This window comes from Macrosteles quadrilineatus, unplaced genomic scaffold (assembly GCF_028750875.1).
Source record: "Macrosteles quadrilineatus isolate MER2022 unplaced genomic scaffold, UCM_ALF_1.0 Scaffold_4__1_contigs__length_99947679, whole genome shotgun sequence".
NCBI lineage: Eukaryota > Metazoa > Arthropoda > Insecta > Hemiptera > Cicadellidae > Macrosteles > Macrosteles quadrilineatus.
Window position 1 is genome coordinate 92,628,725 of NW_026542597.1, and position 22,238 is coordinate 92,650,962.

General features: G+C 34.9%; 1 protein-coding gene across 5 annotated transcripts in view; it reads left to right on the forward strand.

Moving 5' to 3' along the window:
• Positions 1–22,238, forward strand: part of LOC128991839 (dystrophin) — a 549,174-nt gene that overhangs the window by 315,838 nt on the left and 211,098 nt on the right. For all 5 annotated transcript variants that reach the window (XM_054415050.1, XM_054415047.1, XM_054415051.1 and 2 more), the window contains 3 exons: positions 4,683–4,894; positions 7,739–7,893; positions 13,205–13,394. In XM_054415050.1, the coding sequence (XP_054271025.1) occupies positions 4,683–4,894; positions 7,739–7,893; positions 13,205–13,394 (557 nt within the window). The remainder of the gene's footprint in view (positions 1–4,682; positions 4,895–7,738; positions 7,894–13,204; positions 13,395–22,238) is intronic.

The window sequence follows — 22,238 nt, forward strand, 5'->3', positions numbered from 1 at the left end:
AGGCTGTCATGCCTTCTTCTTTACACGCACCCTGCACTACATTCCCTATAAGCACCTCAAGGGGTAGTTTGACTATGTTGTGGATATTAGTGGGGTCTGTGGTGAAAAGGTGGTACATTTTGGTCACTGCACATGTTTCTTCGTATTTTCGTATTTTTACACCTTAATTTGTACAGGTGCTGTATCCGGTCTTGGTTTTTTGAGGGTTGGCGTCGACTTAATTCATGTACAGTACCTTTTCTGGTATATTTTGATGTATTTTTACTCAACGATCAAGGGTTTTTTATTTTGACTAAATATCTTTTGTCGTGCAGTTTTATCATTCTATTTTCATGATTTTTGCAGTGATGTGATTTCAGACAACTTGTGTTGGTTCATATTGGACCACGTTGTTTTATGTTTCTTAATATGTCCTAACGCATTATCCGCTAACGATTATTCTCATAAAAATTTTTTTGCAACCCCCTACAAAGGAGTGAGATGAATATTTCACACTATAAAATAGTTTACCCACAATATGCGTCTAACTTAGGATATATTAATTGCTACCGAATGTAGGCACATTATCTCCGGACTTTCAAAAACTTCACTTCGTATTTTAGTGATGGCATAATGGAAATCCTTCAGCATTCAGACTAGTGTTAGCATTACCTTTACAATCAATCAGTAAAAAGAGAACAATCCTTTAAACTAAAACTCAATACATATTTAGAGAATTTATATATTTTGTATATCTCACAGCCACACTCTCTAGGCCGCTAAAACACTCACTAGGTTCATAATTTACCTTCAAACGTTACATAAACTATTAGTACACCTCATCCTTGGTTTAAATGATGACATATGAATAATGCTTATCATTTTGACCATTTATATATTTAACTTTGAAGTAGATATTTTAAAGGTTGAAATGTAAAAGTAATAACCAAGTTTTCTTAGTAACGTTTTCACGTTTTATCTTTTTTTATTACTAACATTGATTTATTTTCTGAAGTCCTGATTGTTTTAAGATTGCCGTTTTTACTAAACCCGCTTTACTAAATTATAAATGTCTTAAGCTTATGTTGAAGGATATAATAAACACTCGCAAATGTCTCTCTTTATTAATATCATACAAAATATACATTTGTAGCCTTGGCAAAGTAGTTATTGTACTTCAACTTATTGAAATTTCAAAAAGATCTGAAGTTTCTTGAGTTTGAATGACGTAAGCACGGAAACTTTTGAAACAAGATCAGTTTGAGCGAATTTCCCTATAGGGAAGTAGCTATTACCGTAGGTGTTACGGTAAGACCTAGACCCGGGACCGATTTACTTTCATTTTGATGTCCCCAGAGGCCAAAATCACTATTCGTTCAAATTTTTATATATGTGTATATATATATAGACTTATATATATATATATATAAAATTAAAACATATATAACAAAGTACCCTTTTTAGTAATTATTTTATTTTTCATGACGATATATATATATATACGTCCGTGAACGCGATAACTTGAGTAATTTTTGTCCGATTTTGATGAAATTTGGTTTAAAGGTGTAAAGCGGGATAAACTTGAATGAGTTCGCGAACCAGCACGAGTTGTAGTTTGCTTGTTTAAGAATATATTTTGATCAAACTTGGCAAATTTATTTATTTTGTACTAAGCTATCAATATTTTACTGAAAAACACACTTTATTAGTTTCCTTGTAGCAGCAAACCTAGGTACTTGTTAAACCTAATGTTATTAAAATATATTTAACTTTAAATCAATTCATACAAATGGAAATTCGCTTAGTCGCCTTGAATGAGTTCGCGAACCAGCACGATCGGACCATGGGAACGGGGCTTTACGGGGGGTTTTATGGGGTAAAAATTGGTTTTTCTCACTTTTGACCCTCAAAACACAAATTTTCCCAATTTCTCTTTAGACCTTTTTAAAGAGCTTAAAAAAAAAAATAATTTAGGATATAAAAGTTTTTTTGTTCGATTATTAGTAACGGAGAAAATTAAAAAAATTGTAAATTAATAATTCCCATGTTATTCTTATGGAGAATATTGTCAAATGTTGTAGTTTGCTTGTTTAAGAATATATTTTGATCAAACTTGGCAAATTTATTTATTTTGTACTAAGCTATCAATATTTTACTCAAAAACACACTTTATTAGTTTCCTTGTAGCAGCAAACCTAGGTACTTGTTAAACCTAATGTTATTAAAATATATTTAACTGAAAATCAATTCATACAAATGGAAATTCGCTTAGTCGGCAGGTTTGCTGCGGCGGGGGTATTATTAACTATACTTTGTTGACCAAGTGAACGTATAGTTTAATATATTCTGACCTTTAATTCTAATTGGCTTAAGTCTTTTTCAACTAGGGAAAAGAAAGCTCATTTTGAAGATGTGCTTCGATTGCAGTGTCTTGTCCCGGGAATGCAAAGTGACTTCAGAATCCAATTTAAACACTCGTGGAATAATGAAGAGCAGAGAAAAACTTTCAGGATCACTTCCGTACCTTAAACGAAACGTCAAATGTGAATGATGAAATATATGTCCGCTAAAATACTTTTATTTCGAGAAAACTTTCAGTAGTTAGTGTGTTTTGTAACTTCTAAGGAGATATTTATACTCTTGTGATGATTAAAAGATATAAATAAATGTAAAAACTTGCTAGTCATATCTGGTATATAAATTTCACTGAAATATACCGTATACAGATAAAGTATATTCTGTCATGTTGATCACTTTTTAAAATTATAATTGCAGCAAATACAATTCAGTTCTTAGAATTGAAAAAAATGTACTTAACAGTATTGTTTCTAAAAACTATTGTTTTGTAACTTTACAGTATTGTACAAGTTTGGAGCAATGAGGTTCGAGAATAGAGAGAAAAGAAGTGAAATTGTAATGCTTCTAGCATCAACTTATCTGCTGTCCATGCTCAATTTAATTGATTATACAACGAGTGAGTGGTTGGGACAATAAGTAGTTGCTAATCAGTGGCAATGAGAGATTATTAACGACAACACAACCTCTCTTAGACGTAATGAATACTAATTGTTTGTAAAAAAAAAAAAACAGTCGTAAGTAAAATGGTGTACGCATCTCGCATAATTTTTAAGACACTCGTAGAAGTTTTTGACACTCACCACTTTAACGATTTCGATTTAGCTACAAACTCCTAACGAAGTAACCGTTACATTTAGGTTGTGTGCAACGCAACAATTACCGTTTACAAAATTTTCTCTCCTCTAGGAAGTTGTTACTATTCAAAGCTAATCTCAAAGAACGAGAATGCCTAATGGGGCGATTTATTATTCAATAATTGAATCGTACTGCGTAAAAATGAGAGCAAACTTAGTTGGTAGGTCATTAACATGAAAAATGGTCCCGAATAACGAATGGGTTGGTCTTTCTGTTGCGAGGGCTTGACAAAGCTTCGATTAATCACTTGTTAAAGCTGGGCAAATCACGTGTTTCGGGTTTTATATGCAAGTTTTACGTTGGTTTTTCACTAGTTTGATTTCGTCCGGAATATTTGTCTTTAAATACACTACTGTGTAAATTACTCTACGCACTTTACGAAATTTAAAACTACACAAATCCGAAAATGAACAGTTTCAGGATGCTGTAGATACTAAGTTTAGCTCAAATCGGATTTTCCCGGGATAGTTTATCCGTTTATCTCCTAGGAAATCATTTTAAATTCGGATTATACTACTTAAATAAACCTTTTAAAATGAATCAGGCTGTATTAAAGTAATGCTAATATTTCATAAATAGTAAATATGTAGGGATGTTTTTTTTTTTTTTTTACTACGACGGAGAATGTTTTTCTTCAAATAAATAACTCATTAAGAGTATTGATCTTGTTAAATTCTAAAAATTTTCTTCTACATCCAGACATTCCCTACTCAATTCATTAAAAAGATATACAATGGATCTTTGATGGTCAAATTATTACCTACGTACAAGATAGAATTGCCTACGTTTAAATAAACTATCTAACAAAATTCCTGAATGTATGTATCCGAACGAAAGCAGTAGTAATGGTACAATAAATGACTCAACAACCGTAACTTTTCCTCGAGTAAAGAACCTGGCTGCTGTTAAACTTTTTAAGGTTTCCAAACTTTTTGTCACATCTTTTAGCTTGCAGGTGACAAATGAATACTGCATTTAACTTTGCAAACGCTATTCTAGTCAGTGGCTGCGTGTACAGTATGTGAAGAATCGTGTTATTTATCTTTTCTTTATTTTATGATACACTTAGATCCATCTTTACATCTTCTATTTTCAAACTGTATTAGGTTTTCTCATCTGAACTAGAGGGAAAACTGTTAATGTAAACACTGAATGTATAATAAGATGTAAGTCGGTAACATAGGGCTATTATTGGCGTCCTTGTAACGTCCCTGGAATATTTACTAGTAACTATCCAATTCCCAGAGTGTTTTGACCGTATGATTGATATTTTTTTATTTCATCGCCGCTTTTATGTTTTTCATAATTTTTTTTATAAAATTATGTAGCTAGATAAACTAGGTACCCTAAAAATAAAATTATCCTCGAATCATTCTCCACGTTTTTATATTTCCTTCATATTACACCGTCGATTGCTAACATTTACAACTTTCTACCACGTTTTCAAATTTGTTTTTATTCCAATACTTGACTGAAATTCTGGTTTTCAGTTACCAAGCTGCGGGAGCACTGGGAAGAGACCAACTCGAAGGTGTTGCAGCGCAAAGCCGTGCTGGACGCCATGTTGACGGACTCTGAGCGGTACGAGGCCAAGAGACAGGAGGTGGAGGCCTGGCTGGGGAGGATGCAGGCGCGGCGGGAGAAGATGGGGCTGGTGGGAGACACGGCAGACGTGCTGGAGGTCCAGCTGAGGGACCAGAAGGTGAGAATGTTGATAAAAGTGACTAGGTAATCCAACAACATCCAGTTGATTACACTTTGAGTGGGTATTTTCTCCAAAGTTATGTCACAATCCGATGAAGTCATGCACACCAGATCAGGTCTCTTAGACCTCTCAGCTATTTGTCATAACTAACGCTTATAGCAATATTGAAAACGTATTGTTTAAAGTTTAATTTTTCTAATGGTTAGTTTGTGTTACTTAGAAAAAAAATCACTGATATTTTCCATCACATTTGAGTTAAAGCAAACATCTTAATCACCTGTTTCCACTCACTCATGCCTTCCACCTTTTTTCGTGATAGAAAATGTCCGCAAAGATTTCCTAAATAGCACGTCCTAAGCTAAGTATTATGTCAAGAGTACCTAACATTTAAATGTCATGTGAAGTCTGGCAATTGACTCAAAAGATGGTGTTTACAATAGACCATAAGAAAAGGAAAAGTTTGAAATATGAAAATTATCCATGCAAAGTTAAATAGTTTAAACTGATTAAATATAAACTTTTGCCGATCGAAATTTTTTATTCCTTGCAATTTGCTGAACGAAGAGGATTCTATGTTAGAAGTATTGGTTTAAAGTGATAACATTACGTGCCCTTTACCGGTCTTCCAAAGCTTTAGATGTGATTTATTGACATTAGACCACTCTTCTGACCTACGAGTGATTGAAGTTGCATCAAAAAGAAATTGTATTTCCCTTATATACTCTTAGATACGTTTATCCAAAATAGAGAATGATGAAAGTATTAAATTGATTTATTATAAAAGCACGTGATGTTTCTATCAAATAATTTTACTTAAACATGATTTTAATGCTAAAAGGACCTTTTCCAAGAACTTTTATTTCTTAATCCTTAATCTGGAATAATCCTTATTCTGGAATTGGACGCTGTCACGAATGAATTAAAAATAGTTCTTTACTTATATACATAAAAAAATATATAGTTAAAAGTAGTATTACTTTTTAGTTACATAAATGATTTTTACTTTTCACCATGTTAAAACCACATTAGTAAAAAAAATATTGTTTACACTACGGACACATGTCAATATTAAACCTATATAAGTCCAGCCATATTGGGTCGGGCTCTTTTATGAGGCCATCACATCATGGCAACGTAGAACTAACCTTGTTTCCTTGAGAGCATGTTTCTATTTCTTCTCCATTTCTGAAAAGAATAATTGTTTCTATCTCTTCATCTTTTAGAATTATAGCTTTCTTTAATGGGTAAAATATTATAAAAAGTCATTGATACATCAAAGTATGTTTGCAATATCGTTGGATAACTCTTAAAAATCCCTTACGTAAAATTTGCTGTATGTGTCTTGTTATTTGAAATACGAGTTCAAATAACACTGTCTTTGTTTTCTCAATGTATAAATTTCAATTGTCTTATTGTGCAATACCAAATTAGGAAATTCTCTTGGCAATTCAGAAATGAGATGAATTATTTAAAATATCTTAAAAATTTACAACTCCAACTCTCTTAGTAATAACTATGACTATTGTTAACCGATGTAATCCTAGTGACAAAACAACATAATGCAGCTGGTGTATCTAGATTACATTACAGTAATGGATGATATAATCTAAAGTCGGATGATTTCATGGATATTTCATGATAAACTGATTTTCAGTAGCTCGTATCCCTGTTTCGTACTTTGTAATTCTGCATACTCATCACATCGTATAAACTTTAGCTGGGCTGCTCGTTGTCCTAAGATTTTGTTAAAATATAAATATTCTATTGAATAATAATATTAAAACTATGGTGGTAAGTTTGTTTTATCTTAATTATATTATTATTTGTATATGCTTACTATCTGTTGTACCTGTGCTTCGAAACGGAAATATGTACTATACCGCCTAATCCAAACACTTGTTAAAATGTTTGAATTTATTAACAAAAGCTACTAATATTATACAAAAAAATAACCTACATTGTAATTGTCCTACTGTTTACATGCAAATATATCAATAACATTATTTTCATAACTGTTACACTTTAACAAATTGAAAACAGAGCCTGGGTTGATACAGCAACGGTTATAGAATACAAGTGCACCTGTTGCTCGAATTCGAGCAATTGCAAAGTATTGCTGGATATATTTCAAAATGAATAGTAAAAGTCATAATGCCCGATTACTCTAATAACGGAGGAGTAGTGTTTCGTAGAATTCGCCTTCACGTATTATATATAAGGATTTTTTTTCTTAATCAATGAAATAATTTGTGAATAAATAAACCTGCTACATAATTGTGTAAAATATTATATTTAATTTCTTTGGATCAGCTGTCTGAAAGAAATTGGGGAATAAAGCATTTGGCAGTTTTGCTTGTTTACATTGAAATGTCAACGCAAAGGTAAACATTGTGAATTTTCTCATGCTTTTATGGAGAACAATTTATTTACTTTGAAAACCTCACCTCAAAACATTGGACATCAAAGGGGCGTAGGCCGAAAGAAACTCAGGTGAATATGCCTAAGGCTGAGCTTAATTTTGGCTTTACCGGCTTAGTATTTTAGTCATGACAGCTGCCCAGTAGACACCACTTCAATTTTATAACAGTATAGATGGATTATATTTGTTCAACAGTATAATATTAAATTCATGTAGATGGTAATGGTATATGGTCTAGGTGATTCCTACCACATCACTGTTATATTGGACAGGCAAAGTAAGTATTATAATTTTGTATATTGTTTCGGTTTGTTCTTTACTTTCACTTCCGAAACTGTTTCACTATCCAAATTGCTCATTCATTGCAAGGTCATTCGATTTTGCTGATTTTCCATCTCACCATAGATATGTTTGTTGTGCAGGCGTACCACGCAGAGCTGCACCAATACAAGCACCAGATAGAGTTGTTCAACCAGCTGACCCAGAAGTTGATTGCAGTGTATCAGGACGACGACACGAGCAGAATCAAGAAGATCACGGAGCAAATCAACCAGAGATACAACAATCTCAACTCGAGGTACGGAGATAGCAAGCCTCTGACTGATCTATATCTGTTCTATGATGTACTTCTTCAACCTCAAAATAATTGTTGAGCTAGAATGCTAACACTAAATCTAGTTTTACCTTACCAGCGAATATTTCTTACCTGACTCGAACACCGAACTCTTTGACAATAATGTAACTAGGTAATTTACCTTTATTTCATCGTATTAAATAAATGGCATCAGAAATCTGACGCATAACATTTGTTCAGAACTTGAAGGGCTATAACATACTAGATTTTTATCAAAAATATCAATTTTTCCGTAATTTTAATGGTTTTATGGGAAATTACCATTACGAATCTAAATATCAAAAAAGGGGAAAAACGCCTGAAGATACCAAGAATTAGTACCTACATATCAAATTTCATTAAAATTGGACTACAGGTGTGGTCTGTAGCTCTGTAATGTACACATAATGTAAACACATAATGTACACATAATGTACACATCCACACATACATACATACATCACTTTGCAAAATATTTTTGTGGGATCAGGGAGACTCAAAACAAATTTATCCAATCACAACACAGATTTTGATATTTTTTTACGAAAACGTTTTCCATATGGTGGGAGAAAGTAAAACGTGTTGATCGTAACAAAAGGATAGCCCTCCCTATTTCTTCCTGAAGTTGTATAAATTTAATACAACCACAGATGCTTGTAGGTCTTAAAACAATATGGGGTGCCTTATATATAAAATCAAATGTGTGCCTGTTAGTCCTTTATGCGTAACCGAATCGTCCATAAACCTGCCGTGAAACTTTGTATTGTTGTTCTTCCTCTATGTCTGGAAAGATCTCGATTTTACATGTGCATTGAGTACATTTTCAAATGTTGTATTTTCATCAGTTAGCATAATATGTATATACCAACGATCAAGATGAGTTGATTTCGAATTGATTAAGAGAACCTTAGTTTCACTATCAATGTTACTACGCTAGTTATTTTGTAGCTCTAATTAACGGGTAAAGATTCTGGTAAATCATAAATATTGTAAAAAACATAAATAAATAAATATAGATACGAGAATATAAGTAATTGTTGAGTTTACTCTAGCTAGTAATTAACTATTAACTTTTAAAACAAAGAATTCTACAAGCTTGATATTATTGTTTTCGTAAATGCAGTTCTTGTAAGACGGATTACATGAAAGTGGTCTAATCTGAGCCAAATCAGGGCAAATTACAGAAATATTGTGGAAACGTTGTTTTATACTCGGTCCATTATTTTCAACACAGCCACTCTCGTGGGACCAATAAACCCTCTCTTTGCTGTATTCAGAACAGCTACACAGAAACCCTTTCATAAAAACATGAGTGTATCTATCTGTCTAGCTCTTGGATTAACTACCTTTGTATTGTTACTGTTGTACGGGCTGCACATACAACTTTGCTGTATTCAGAACAGCTACACAGAAACCCTTTCATAAAAACATGAGTGTATCTATCTGTCTAGCTCTTGGATTAACTACCTTTGTATTGTTACTGTTGTACGGGCTGCACATAGAACTTTGCTGTATTCAGAACAGCTACACAGAAACCCTTTCATAAAAACATGAGTGTATCTATCTGTCTAGCTCTTGGATTAACTACCTTTGTATTGTTACTGTTGTACGGGCTGCACATAGAACTTTGCTGTATTCAGAACAGCTACATAGAAACCCTTTCATAAAAACATGAGCGTATCTAACTGTCTAGCTCTTGGATTAACTACCTTTGTATTGTTACTGTTGTACCGGGCTGTCCATACAAGTTTAACCTATGTGGATGTTAAAATGATGGTTGAAGTAAATTATGTTATTGTTTTACAATTGAAATAGTCTTATAGAATGGTAAATTTAGAGCAAATTGATAATTAATGAGTCTAATAATTGAAAAATAATAACCCTCTAGGTGTGTGCTTATGTTAAAAAAATTATATAGGTTACATAATAAAAATATTTCCCGAATTAAATGCAGAGTATCAATAATTAAGTTAACTACCATTTAGTTTGAACTATTTTATTCGACAATTCTAGTTATATGTTAATGGTGAAATATATGTCTTAGTATATACATAGTTCAGTTGTAAATACTAAAGGAGTCTATAAGTTATGTATCTTCAAAGCTGTTCAAACTAATTAGGCTATCTATTTTACCAACCGATCTTAAAGTGACTAAAATATTAGCTAATCTTTTTCATTTTAATTGCACCTTTTGGTCCCAAATTCCAGGCGATATTGTAGCTTAATGGCTTAAATAAAGGCGAACTACTGTAACAAGAAAATACAATTTTTTTAAAGCTACGTCCAGCTTTGAAGAAACTGATAAATCCAACTTTGTTTTTTCGTTCTGTAAAATATATAAAATTAAGTAATCATGTTACTCCACTAAACCCCTTGCGTATCTAAAAAAGTTGCTTTACAACAAACCCTGTGAGTTGATCAATCTATTCAAAGCATTAGGAAAATATTGAAAAAAAGTTTAGTAAAATTATTTGCTCATTGATTACACTGTGTCTTTATTTCTTCGCTCAAACAATCATACGCTTAGTGTTTTAGCAAATTATTCAATCCCAAGTAAAAAAAAAATACTGTTAATTTTTAATATAAGGGTAATTGAGTCGGATGGATCATTACGTGTTTTTCATACATTAAATGTTTAATAACAAATCTTATCACACAACCAAACGTACTTAGTAAGTTTTGACATGGAAGCATCAAAGTTTGCTCAAATTGCCATTACCGAGGTTACACCAACTAAGTTACTGTATAATGAACTTACAGTTAACTTGCTATCACCAAAGCTCTTCAATGTAGTTTTTAGCTTCAACAAATCCCAACAGAATAATAATCGCGAAGGGTTTTTTTTTTAATTTTTTTACCACCAAAACACTATTCTGCAATTCTGAAAGCTCCCTTTATCAGCTCCTTTACAGTCTGTAAGCTCCTTTATCATTAATTGATAAAACCTCAAAAACCCACAATTATCACCGCTTTTTTCATAATAAAGAATACACTTCGTATAAATTCATTCAGGTTTTACTGTAAGATACACTGGGAAGGTTTTTCTAAGAAGCAGCAGTTTAGTGATTGGCACAGCCACATTAACTGAATTACCTGTGTTAGGCGAGGGGGACAATTAATTTAGAGCCAATTGTGAGCAAAGGTAAGCATCTTGGCACAAATTGTCTTTCCAATTAAACTCTCCTCGATTGAGAAGAGTTTTATTGTGATTGTTATATGTTTGTATTGTGACAAGAGTTACAAGATATGTTCTCTTTTTAGCGAATTTCCCATATAGGGAATAAGCTATTACCGTAGTACTCATGGTAAGACCTGGACGCGGGACCGATTTACTTTTTCATTTTGAGGTCCCTAGAGGCCAAAAACACCATCCGTTCAAATTCATTTATATATATATTTATATATATATTTATATATATATATTTATATATATATATGTGTCCGTTAGCGCGAAAACTCGAGCAAAAATGATACGATTTTGATGAAATTTGGTACAAACGTGTAAACCTACGTTTATTCGAACGAGTTCGCGATCCAGCATAATCGGACCATGGGAACAGGGGTTTATGGGGGGTTTTATGGGGTAAAAATGTGTTTTCCCCATTTTTTACCCGAAAAACACAAAATTTTGCAATTTATTTGTAAACCGTTTTGTAGAGCTTAAAAAAAGAAATAATTTAGTATATTGAAGCGCAGTTGTATGCCTAACGGTCACGGAGAAAATTCAAAAATAGTTTAATTTTAAATTCCCATGTTATTCTTATGGAGAAAATAAAAATTGTTGTAGTTTACTTGTTTATGGATATATATTGATAAAATTTGGCAAATTTATTTATTTCATCCCATACTATTCACGTATGGTCAAAAAACACTTTTTACCTTCCCCGTAGCAGCAAACCTAAGCACTTGTTAAATTTAATGTTATTTAAATAGGGAATAAATAATATGTCTTATTTATGGAAATATTTGAGTAAAAATGTAATCAGAAAAGTTGAAATTCGCTTAGTCTGCAGGTTTGCTGCGGCGGGGGTATTTTGTAATACTTTGTTTTGGTTTGTAATGCATACTAAAAAGTCATAAAGTATTAAAAACAATGTTGACAACAGTAGTAAAAGGTTTTTACTGTTGATAGTAAAGGTTTATTTTCTATGTGCCATTTTCAATTTACATCAATTAGGGTCAGTAATATTTTTTTAAATACACAATGTTTTTCAAAAGGTTAATTAAGCGTTCGGTTTTGAGTTTTAGGAGGAAAAGATTCTTAGTTTATCTTCTTTATTGGAGATAAATTTGATATATTAGTATTTTTATATGTGATGGACCAATAATTAACAAACACAATTCACAAAGTGTATGTTTTGCATCAGATTGCTTTACATGTCTTTTAATTACGGATATCTCACTTAATTCATACGACTTACACAACACAACGCATAACGCAAAATAGTTTTTACCATTAGTCCGATGATAATTTCAGAAATAAGTATATTTTTTCAACACGCAGTATCTTGTCACATATACACACTGTGAATTCACTAGTATGTTCATTATTGTATCAGACGAGGGGTTATCGAACCTATGAGTATAATCCTTAGCTGTGCTGAGCATGGCGGGGATCACATACAGCCGATCACTGCGGCATTAACATGTAAATCCGCTAGAGGAAAATTTCAATCTAGTTTCACACTTGTGAGGACAGCCTTGCTTTGGGTACTGCCCCATCTCTGACGAAAACTGCCCCTTTTGAGGAGATCCAAGAAATTAAACTATAATCAATTTATTTGAAGTATTGTAGCCTATATTTTAAATGGTAAAGAGACGATTTAGTTTTTATTTTAAAATCAATGATTATTTTACATCCTACAGACAATTTTAATGGTCTTAAGTATATCTCATATAAATTGCCAACTTGAATGGAACATAAACCTATTTCTTCTAAGGATTAAACTTTTCATGGACTCTTCACTATTTTTGTACTGGTTCAATTATTGGTGTTTTAGCTGTTGTTACAAAAATTAGATTTTATCCACTTATTTATTTGAAAATTCGGGAGCTGTTACTTCTCTTGCTGGGTAGTGTCTCGAACTTTGATGCGATAGAGACGGGTTCGTTCCCCGACGTATCCATAAAGATTTTAGGCGTGTGCTCCACTTTTCCTCAACTCACACTCTTTATTGACTGTCCACATCCCTTAGATAAACTGTCACACCTGTTTTAACGTGATTTTCTTATTCTTCCATGGACAGCATCGCTACAACGTCAGTGATTGTTTCAGCATCGTGTTGCGCGGCAAGTTGCTCAACTCGGCGCTCAACTCGCTGCACAACTTCGACAGATCGCTGGACAAGTTCCTCGCCTGGCTGTCTGAGGCGGAGAGCTCGCTGGAATCGGTGGAGGTGGAGGCCGACAGGGCTGGAGGCAGGAGAGACGAGGCGGTCACCAGACAGTTCACCAAACAACTCAAGGTAGGTGCCTTGCAACTAAAACCAATCGAGAATAGCACGGGACTCTCGGCGTGGAGTTATGGGTTGGAATACCACAGTCACTAACAAATGTTTCTTATGTGATGCAACCAAGACTTCGCCTCGATCGTAAAACTTGACTTCGGGTCAAAAAGAGTTACTTTAGGCCCTAGTGATGAAATATACTATTTCAGGTTATGGTTATGTTTGATCGATTAGGGTCCTACAGAAAAATCTGGGAAGATGCCACGAATGCATTGCGATAATAAAACGAAGCAATCAAATGGCAAATATGTGTCATAAGCATATACTTTATGAACCAGACATTATTTTTTCCGGCTTATCGTGAGGGTCTCAATTATGATCAAACATATTCATATTCTGCTTCAAAATTTTGATTATTTGATAGAGTGAGTTTGGATGCACTACCGACAATGGTTTGGTTAAAAAAATCTCAGTTACTTATGCTTTCGTTTCAGAGAGCGATGGAATTTCTCTCCTAATTAATTACTTCGTACTTTATTTTAGCTACATTTTCTGTTATTAAATTGCAAACCTGAGTGAAACATCGTCAGATTTATCAAAGGCAAAGGAATGTTCAGTAATCTCTTAACTCAAAGTTTTGCCTCTTCATAGTTTACAAAGTCACAGTGAAGTTTTGGCTACACACAACTTTATCTATTTATTTAATCTTCAAAATTGCTCCAGAGAGTTCTAACACTGATTCATCTTGGATAAGAGGGAAAATGTGTTCGAGAGCGTGTTTTTTGATGGTTTGACCTACAAAACCTCATGCAAGTTGAACATATAAATACATCTCTTCGAACTGTTATAAAATAATCCATTCATTAAGTGTTCCATTGACAATGATATCTGATTTAGCTAAGATAATTGAATTGTTTAAAACTATTGAGAATCATTAGTTTGTATGCCAAAAAAATACCCCATGATAAATCGAGTAGAACAAAGTGTAGTTCTCTATGGTAAAAAATATTTTTTCCAAAATAAATCATTAAAAATTTAACTCTGCCACTATCCTTCCTGTTTATTTAGTTTGAATCTCTAATTATTTCATGTTTTGTTTACTATAAAGAAAACGACGTTTTTATTACAATGTAAAACCTCACCAAAAATTTTAGAATATTATGAAGGAAAAACATTATGTTTTTTTTTTACAATTAAAAATACTGAAAGCATTCCTTAATTCGTTTAAAAAATCCCAACATAGAAAGATCTGGGATCTATCAGGGAAATTTTACCAAGGAACCACAGTTTAACCCTCCCCGTTTTCCCCTTTTAACCCCTCCCTCAACTTCCAATCATTCCATTGTCTTCCCCTAAGCTCATTTACAACTGTCAACTATTGTTTCAATTGAAGGCGATCTTTTACACTCAGACACCAACAACCAGGCTTTGTCAACTTTGTTTTGTGAAAGTTCTATCATTTTACGCTCACCTTGACTAAACAAGGTGATTTAATTATAACAGCTATTATTGGGTCTGGTTCAACGATTTCAATTTATTACTTTACTATTCAAATCAATATAGTCGTAGACTAGTGTCGTAAGATTTTGTTTTTATTTCTTTAAATTTGTAATAATGGTATCTGGCTCTCATTTATAAATAGCATCAATAATACATTTTCTTCTGTTGAACTTAAAAGTTTTTATCACGTAGCAATTTCAATAAAAAAAATTAACTGGTTTACTATACATTAGGCTACAAATTTATTATGATTTGTGATATAATTTTATTTTTGGCTTATAAAAAAAATTTAAACCTTGAGTATATTACCAACAATTTGTTAACGATTCCTGTAATCATTTGAGCACCTGTTTCAGCAAAATTGATTACTTTCAAAATAAATTTACTTGTAATAATTTTAGCTTTCGTTCCAAATTTTCCCATTAGTTTTAGAAAATGTTATATTTTCTATGAAACTTCATCGATCTTTAAACCCCTATAAAAAAAGTAAATATTCTCTTTCGAATCCATGAATCTGGTGAATGCAATGATAAATTTATTTTAAATAGGTAGTTTTATTGAAAACTATTATACCAAAACCACTTTTCAATCAATTACAGCCCAGCTATTCCTTTCAGTTACTTATTATATTGATACACATTTCTATAACTAAGTATTTTATGTAGTTATAAACACAGACTGTACATGTAATGTGTTAAGTCCGACCCCTTCTTCTTCTCTTTCTCACTTGCACTGGATCACCTCCTCAACTCTCCTGCCATTGTCTCTTCGCTAAGCTCATTTACAACTGTCGCTTTACTTTACTTAAATCCGATCTTTTCTGTAAATATTGACACCTCTGAAAACGCAGTTACAGTTGTTAAAAATATTTAATGTATTACAAGTACATATTATATTAGAAATAGTGGTACTACGTTTTTGTAACCTTAAATTTGCCACTGACGATGCGAATTTAATTTTTTTCGTCACATGTGATACATTTGTTGTGTTTCATAACATTACCATCCGGATTTCATCAACGTTGAAGTTGATATATTTATAAATATTACGTCTACTTAAATTCTTTTAATTTTACCTAGGCCCCTACATATCCCTACCTAAATATCAAATATAATTGGCAGTTCAATTTTAGCCTACATCTTTAACAATAAACACTATTTAAAAACAGTTTCTGCAATATAATATAAAAATATAAAGTCAAAATGTCTTAGAATTCCATTGGTATTCATACAAAATTTTGCTTTGCAAACATAGGATTTTACATGATAAATTTGGCAATCAAATTTCTTTATCATTGAGATTTTAAAGTGTATGGAGCAATAATTACACAAAGTCTTGCCATAAATATCATATTTCGGTCGTGGTAGGTTGTGTTCTAGAGCTTTACACTAACAGGTAGCTTATACATTATTCATAACGTAGAATTGGGTTTATCTCTTTATAAATTCTTTTTATGAATAACAGATAAACTCCTTAAACTTTTTCGTTAACATCATAGTAAGAACACTCCTATCATAAGAAATTATATAATCAAATGCAATACATAACATCTAGTTTTAGTGTTTTAAATCAATAAATTAGCATGAATTATTAGGCTACGTTTTTAAAGTTTCAAAGGTTCTTTTGGACGTTTCAATATATTTATAAACTTCAAAAGAACAATTGTTTGGGTAAAACCCGCAAAGAGTTTAAACATTTTTAACATTTTCAGACAGTTAAAAGTGGATACAAAATAATTTAATAATGCCGGTCAATATTAAGTTTTGAAAATTCAGCAAAATGGACTCGTTACCCAATCAAGTATATGTTATCAAGACAGAACATAATAGTAGTGTAGTGAGTTAGACAGAGAGTGGCTAGTTGTCTGGAGGGAGCAACAGACGAACATCAGGTCCTATTACCCTTGTGCTTCATTAGTTTAACGCTGGTTGTGTCCCTACTACGTAATCCCGACCAGGTGCAGGTCCAATCAAGTGTATGTTATCAAGACAGAACATAAGTGAGTAGCGTAGTGAGTTAGACAGAGAGTGGCTAGTTGTCTGGAGGGAGCAACAGACGAACATCAGGTCCTATTAACCCTTGTGCTTCATTAGTTTAACGTTGGTTGAGTCTCTACTACGTAATCCCGACCAGGTGCAGGTCCAATCAAGTGTATGTTATCAAGACAGTACATAAGTGTGTAGTGTAGTGAGTTAGACAGAGAGTGGCTAGTTGTCTGGAGGGAGCAACAGACGAACATCAGGTCCTATTACTCTTGTGCTTCATTAGTTTAACGCTGGTTGTGTCCCTACTACGTAATCCCGACCAGGTGCAGGTCCAATCAAGTGTATGTTATCAAGACAGAACATAAGTGTGTTAGCGTAGTGAGTTAGACAGAGAGTGGCTAGTTGTCTGGAGGGAACAACAGACGAACATCAGGTCCTATTACCCCTTGTGCTTCATTAGTTTAACGCTGGTTGTGTCTCTACTACGTAATCCCGACCAGGTGCAGGTCCAATCAAGTATATGTTATCAAGACAGAACATAAGTGTGTTAGCGTAGTGAGTTAGACAGAGAGTGGCTAGTTGTCTGGAGGGAACAACAGACGAACATCAGGTCCTATTACCCTTGTGCTTCATTAGTTTAACGCTGGTTGTGTCTCTACTACGTAATGCCGACCAGGTGCAGGTCCAATCAAGTATATGTTATCAAGACAGAACATAAGTGTGTTAGCGTAGTGAGTTAGACAGAGAGTGGCTAGTTGTCTGGAGGGAACAACAGACGAACATCAGGTCCTATTACCCTTGTGCTTCATTAGTTTAACGCTGGTTGTGTCTCTACTACGTAATGCCGACCAGGTGCAGGTCCAATCAAGTATATGTTATCAAGACAGAACATAAGTGTGTAGTGTAGTTAGTTAGACAGAGAGTGGCTAGTTGTCTGGAGGGAGCAACAGACGAACATCAGGTCCTATTACCCTTGTGCTTCATTAGTTTAACGCTGGTTGTGTCTCTACTACGTAATCCCGACCAGGTGCAGGTCCAATCAAGTATATGTTATCAAGACAGAACATAAGTGTGTAGTGTAGTTAGTTAGACAGAGAGTGGCTAGTTGTCTGGAGGGAGCAACAGACGAACGTCAGGTCCTATTACCCTTGTGCTTCATTAGTTTAACGCTGGTTGCGTCTCTACTACGTAATCCCGACCAGGTGCAGGTCCAATCAAGTGTATGTTATCAAGACAGAACATAAGTGTGTAGTGTAGTTAGTTAGACAGAGAGTGGCTAGTTGTCTGGAGAGAGCAACAGACGAACATCAGGTCCTATTACCCCTTGTGCTTCATTAGTTTAACGCTGGTTGCGTCTCTACTACGTAATCCCGACCAGGTGCAGGTCCAATCAAGTGTATGTTATCAAGACAGAACATAAGTGTGTAGTGTAGTTAGTTAGACAGAGAGTGGCTAGTTGTCTGGAGGGAGCAACAGACGAACATCAGGTCCTATTACCCTTGTGCTTCATTAGTTTAACGCTGGTTGCGTCTCTACTACGTAATCCCGACCAGGTGCAGGTCCAATCAAGTGTATGTTATCAAGACATAACATAAGTGTAGTGTAGTGAGTTAGACAGAGAGTGGCTAGTTGTCTGGAGGGAGCAACAGACGAACATCAGGTCCTATTACCCTTGTGCTTCATTAGTTTAACGCTGGTTGCGTCTCTACTACGTAATCCCGACCAGGTGCAGGTCCAATCAAGTGTATGTTATCAAGACATAACATAAGTGTAGTGTAGTGAGTTAGACAGAGAGTGGCTAGTTGTCTGGAGGGAACAACAGACGAACATCAGGTCCCATTACCCTTGTGCTTCATTAGTTTAACGCTGGTTGCGTCTCTACTACGTAATCCCGACCAGGTGCAGGTCCAATCAAGTGTATGTTATCAAGACATAACATAAGTGTAGTGTAGTGAGTTAGACAGAGAGTGGCTAGTTGTCTGGAGGGAACAACAGACGAACATCAGGTCCCATTACCCTTGTGCTTCATTAGTTTAACGCTGGTTGCGTCTCTACTACGTAATCCCGACCAGGTGCAGGTCCAATCAAGTGTATGTTATCAAGACATAACATAAGTGTAGTGTAGTGAGTTAGACAGAGAGTGGCTAGTTGTCTGGAGGGAGCAACAGACGAACATCAGGTCCTATTACCCTTGTGCTTCATTAGTTTAACGCTGGTTGCGTCTCTACTACGTAATCCCGACCAGGTGCAGGTCCAATCAAGTGTATGTTATCAAGACATAACATAAGTGTAGTGTAGTGAGTTAGACAGAGAGTGGCTAGTTGTCTGGAGGGAACAACAGACGAACATCAGGTCCCATTACCCTTGTGCTTCATTAGTTTAACGCTGGTTGCGTCTCTACTACGTAATCCCGACCAGGTGCAGGTCCAATCAAGTGTATGTTATCAAGACAGAACATAAGTGTGTAGTGTAGTGAGTTAGACAGAGAGTGGCTAGTTGTCTGGAGGGGGCAACAGACGAACATCAGGTCCCATTACCCTTGTGCTTCATTAGTTTAACGCTGGTTGCGTCTCTACTACGTAATTCCGACCAGGTGCAGGTCCAATCAAGTGTATGTTATCAAGACATAACATAAGTGTAGTGTAGTGAGTTAGACAGAGAGTGGCTAGTTGTCTGGAGGGAACAACAGACGAACATCAGGTCCCATTACCCTTGTGCTTCATTAGTTTAACGCTGGTTGTGTCTCTACTACTTAATCCCGACCAGGTGCAGGTCCAATCAAGTGTATGTTATCAAGACATAACATAAGTGTAGTGTAGTGAGTTAGACAGAGAGTGGCTAGTTGTCTGGAGGGAGCAACAGACGAACATCAGGTCCTATTACCCTTGTGCTTCATTAGTTTAACGCTGGTTGCGTCTCTACTACGTAATCCCGACCAGGTGCAGGTCCAATCAAGTGTATGTTATCAAGACATAACATAAGTGTGTAACGTAGTGAGTTAGACAGAGAGTGGCTAGTTGTCTGGAGGGAGCAACAGACGAACATCAGGTCCTATTACCCTTGTGCTTCATTAGTTTAACGCTGGTTGCGTCTCTACTACGTAATCCCGACCAGGTGCAGGTCCAATCAAGTGTATGTTATCAAGACATAACATAAGTGTAGTGTAGTGAGTTAGACAGAGAGTGGCTAGTTGTCTGGAGGGAGCAACAGACGAACATCAGGTCCTATTACCCTTGTGCTTCATTAGTTTAACGCTGGTTGCGTCTCTACTACGTAATCCCGACCAGGTGCAGGTCCAATCAAGTGTATGTTATCAAGACATAACATAAGTGTAGTGTAGTGAGTTAAACAGAGAGTGGCTAGTTGTCTGGAGGGAACAACAGACGAACATCAGGTCCTATTACCCTTGTGCTTCATTAGTTTAACGCTGGTTGCGTCTCTACTACGTAATCCCGACCAGGTGCAGGTCCAATCAAGTGTATGTTATCAAGACATAACATAAGTGTAGTGTAGTGAGTTAGACAGAGAGTGGCTAGTTGTCTGGAGGGAGCAACAGACGAACATCAGGTCCTATTACCCTTGTGCTTCATTAGTTTAACGCTGGTTGCGTCTCTACTACGTAATCCCGACCAGGTGCAGGTCCAATCAAGTGTATGTTATCAAGACATAACATAAGTGTAGTGTAGTGAGTTAAACAGAGAGTGGCTAGTTGTCTGGAGGGAACAACAGACGAACATCAGGTCCCATTACCCTTGTGCTTCATTAGTTTAACGCTGGTTGCGTCTCTACTACGTAATCCCGACCAGGTGCAGGTCCAATCAAGTGTATGTTATCAAGACATAACATAAGTGTAGTGTAGTGAGTTAGACAGAGAGTGGCTAGTTGTCTGGAGGGAACAACAGACGAACATCAGGTCCTATTACCCTTGTGCTTCATTAGTTTAACGCTGGTTGCGTCTCTACTACGTAATCCCGACCAGGTGCAGGTCCAATCAAGTGTATGTTATCAAGACATAACATAAGTGTAGTGTAGTGAGTTAGACAGAGAGTGGCTAGTTGTCTGGAGGGAACAACAGACGAACATCAGGTCCCATTACCCTTGTGCTTCATTAGTTTAACGCTGGTTGCGTCTCTACTACGTAATCCCGACCAGGTGCAGGTCCAATCAAGTGTATGTTATCAAGACAGAACATAAGTGTAGTGTAGTGAGTTAGACAGAGAGTGGCTAGTTGTCTGGAGGGGGCAACAGACGAACATCAGGTCCCATTACCCTTGTGCTTCATTAGTTTAACGCTGGTTACGTCTCTACTTCGTAATCCCAACCAGGTGCAGCAAAACTCCAGCTTAACTTGATACAGGATAAACACGTAAAAGTGCTGCTGGGCTTACAGCTAGTGCGATGTAAATGTAACGCTAACTGTAGAGTTTTATTGGGTTTTATTGGGGGGTTTAATACGTTTGGACCAATGTAGTATTGAAGGATATTGGGCTATTTAATAGGATTACGAACACTTGGGAAATACACAGTTAAAAGCATTTGTGATAAGAAACAAAGTGTGATTAATACGTTTTCTGTATTTGGTGATTGAAATATTTAACTAGAGTCATAGAACACTCCCTCTTTAATAATCACAGGTCTAAAATCATCATATTTGTGTTCAACATTAAATTTGTTTGCTAACTGTTTTGTGGCATATATTTAACGGGTTTTACTGTTATGAAATTGTAAGAGATAAGAATTGAAAACTAAGTTTGGGATGAAATCGGCTTTGCTAAATAGGAAAATAATCTTCTTTCTTGCAAGTTATTGTGTTTTCTCTGGGGTGGGTGATAGTTATTCATGTTGTTCAAAAGATTAAATATTAAAAGTGTTAAATTACAAGAGTGTAACATATTTATCATATCTTTCTCTGTGTTAATTAAATGCAAAATAGTGTACACAAGTTTTTGGTTTACTAGTAACTTCACTACTGACATTTAGGTGGCAGGAATTAGAAAACAATTATTCAAATAATCCGTCCGCTACCAAAAATACAATTAGTGCTACCAATTTATTTATTTTCTATTTTCATACATTAGGGACATCCACTTAAGTTTGATTTTTGGCGTCTGAATACTCTGTAAACCATTCAGAAATTCGTCAAAACTGAGCTACTCTTAAAACGCATGAAACATATCAGCTATTTAGTCATAATACTTTACTATTGGAAATAATTTAACTAAATACATACAAACCACTTGAGAGTAGAACTTATTTTTGAAATGTAATTATTTCTCTTAACAACCACATGGCTACTTAGCCTCTATAAATTACTATTAAGAACTCTAATGTACACTTACGGACATAACGTTTACAGTATAACTCCAAGTACTCTTAC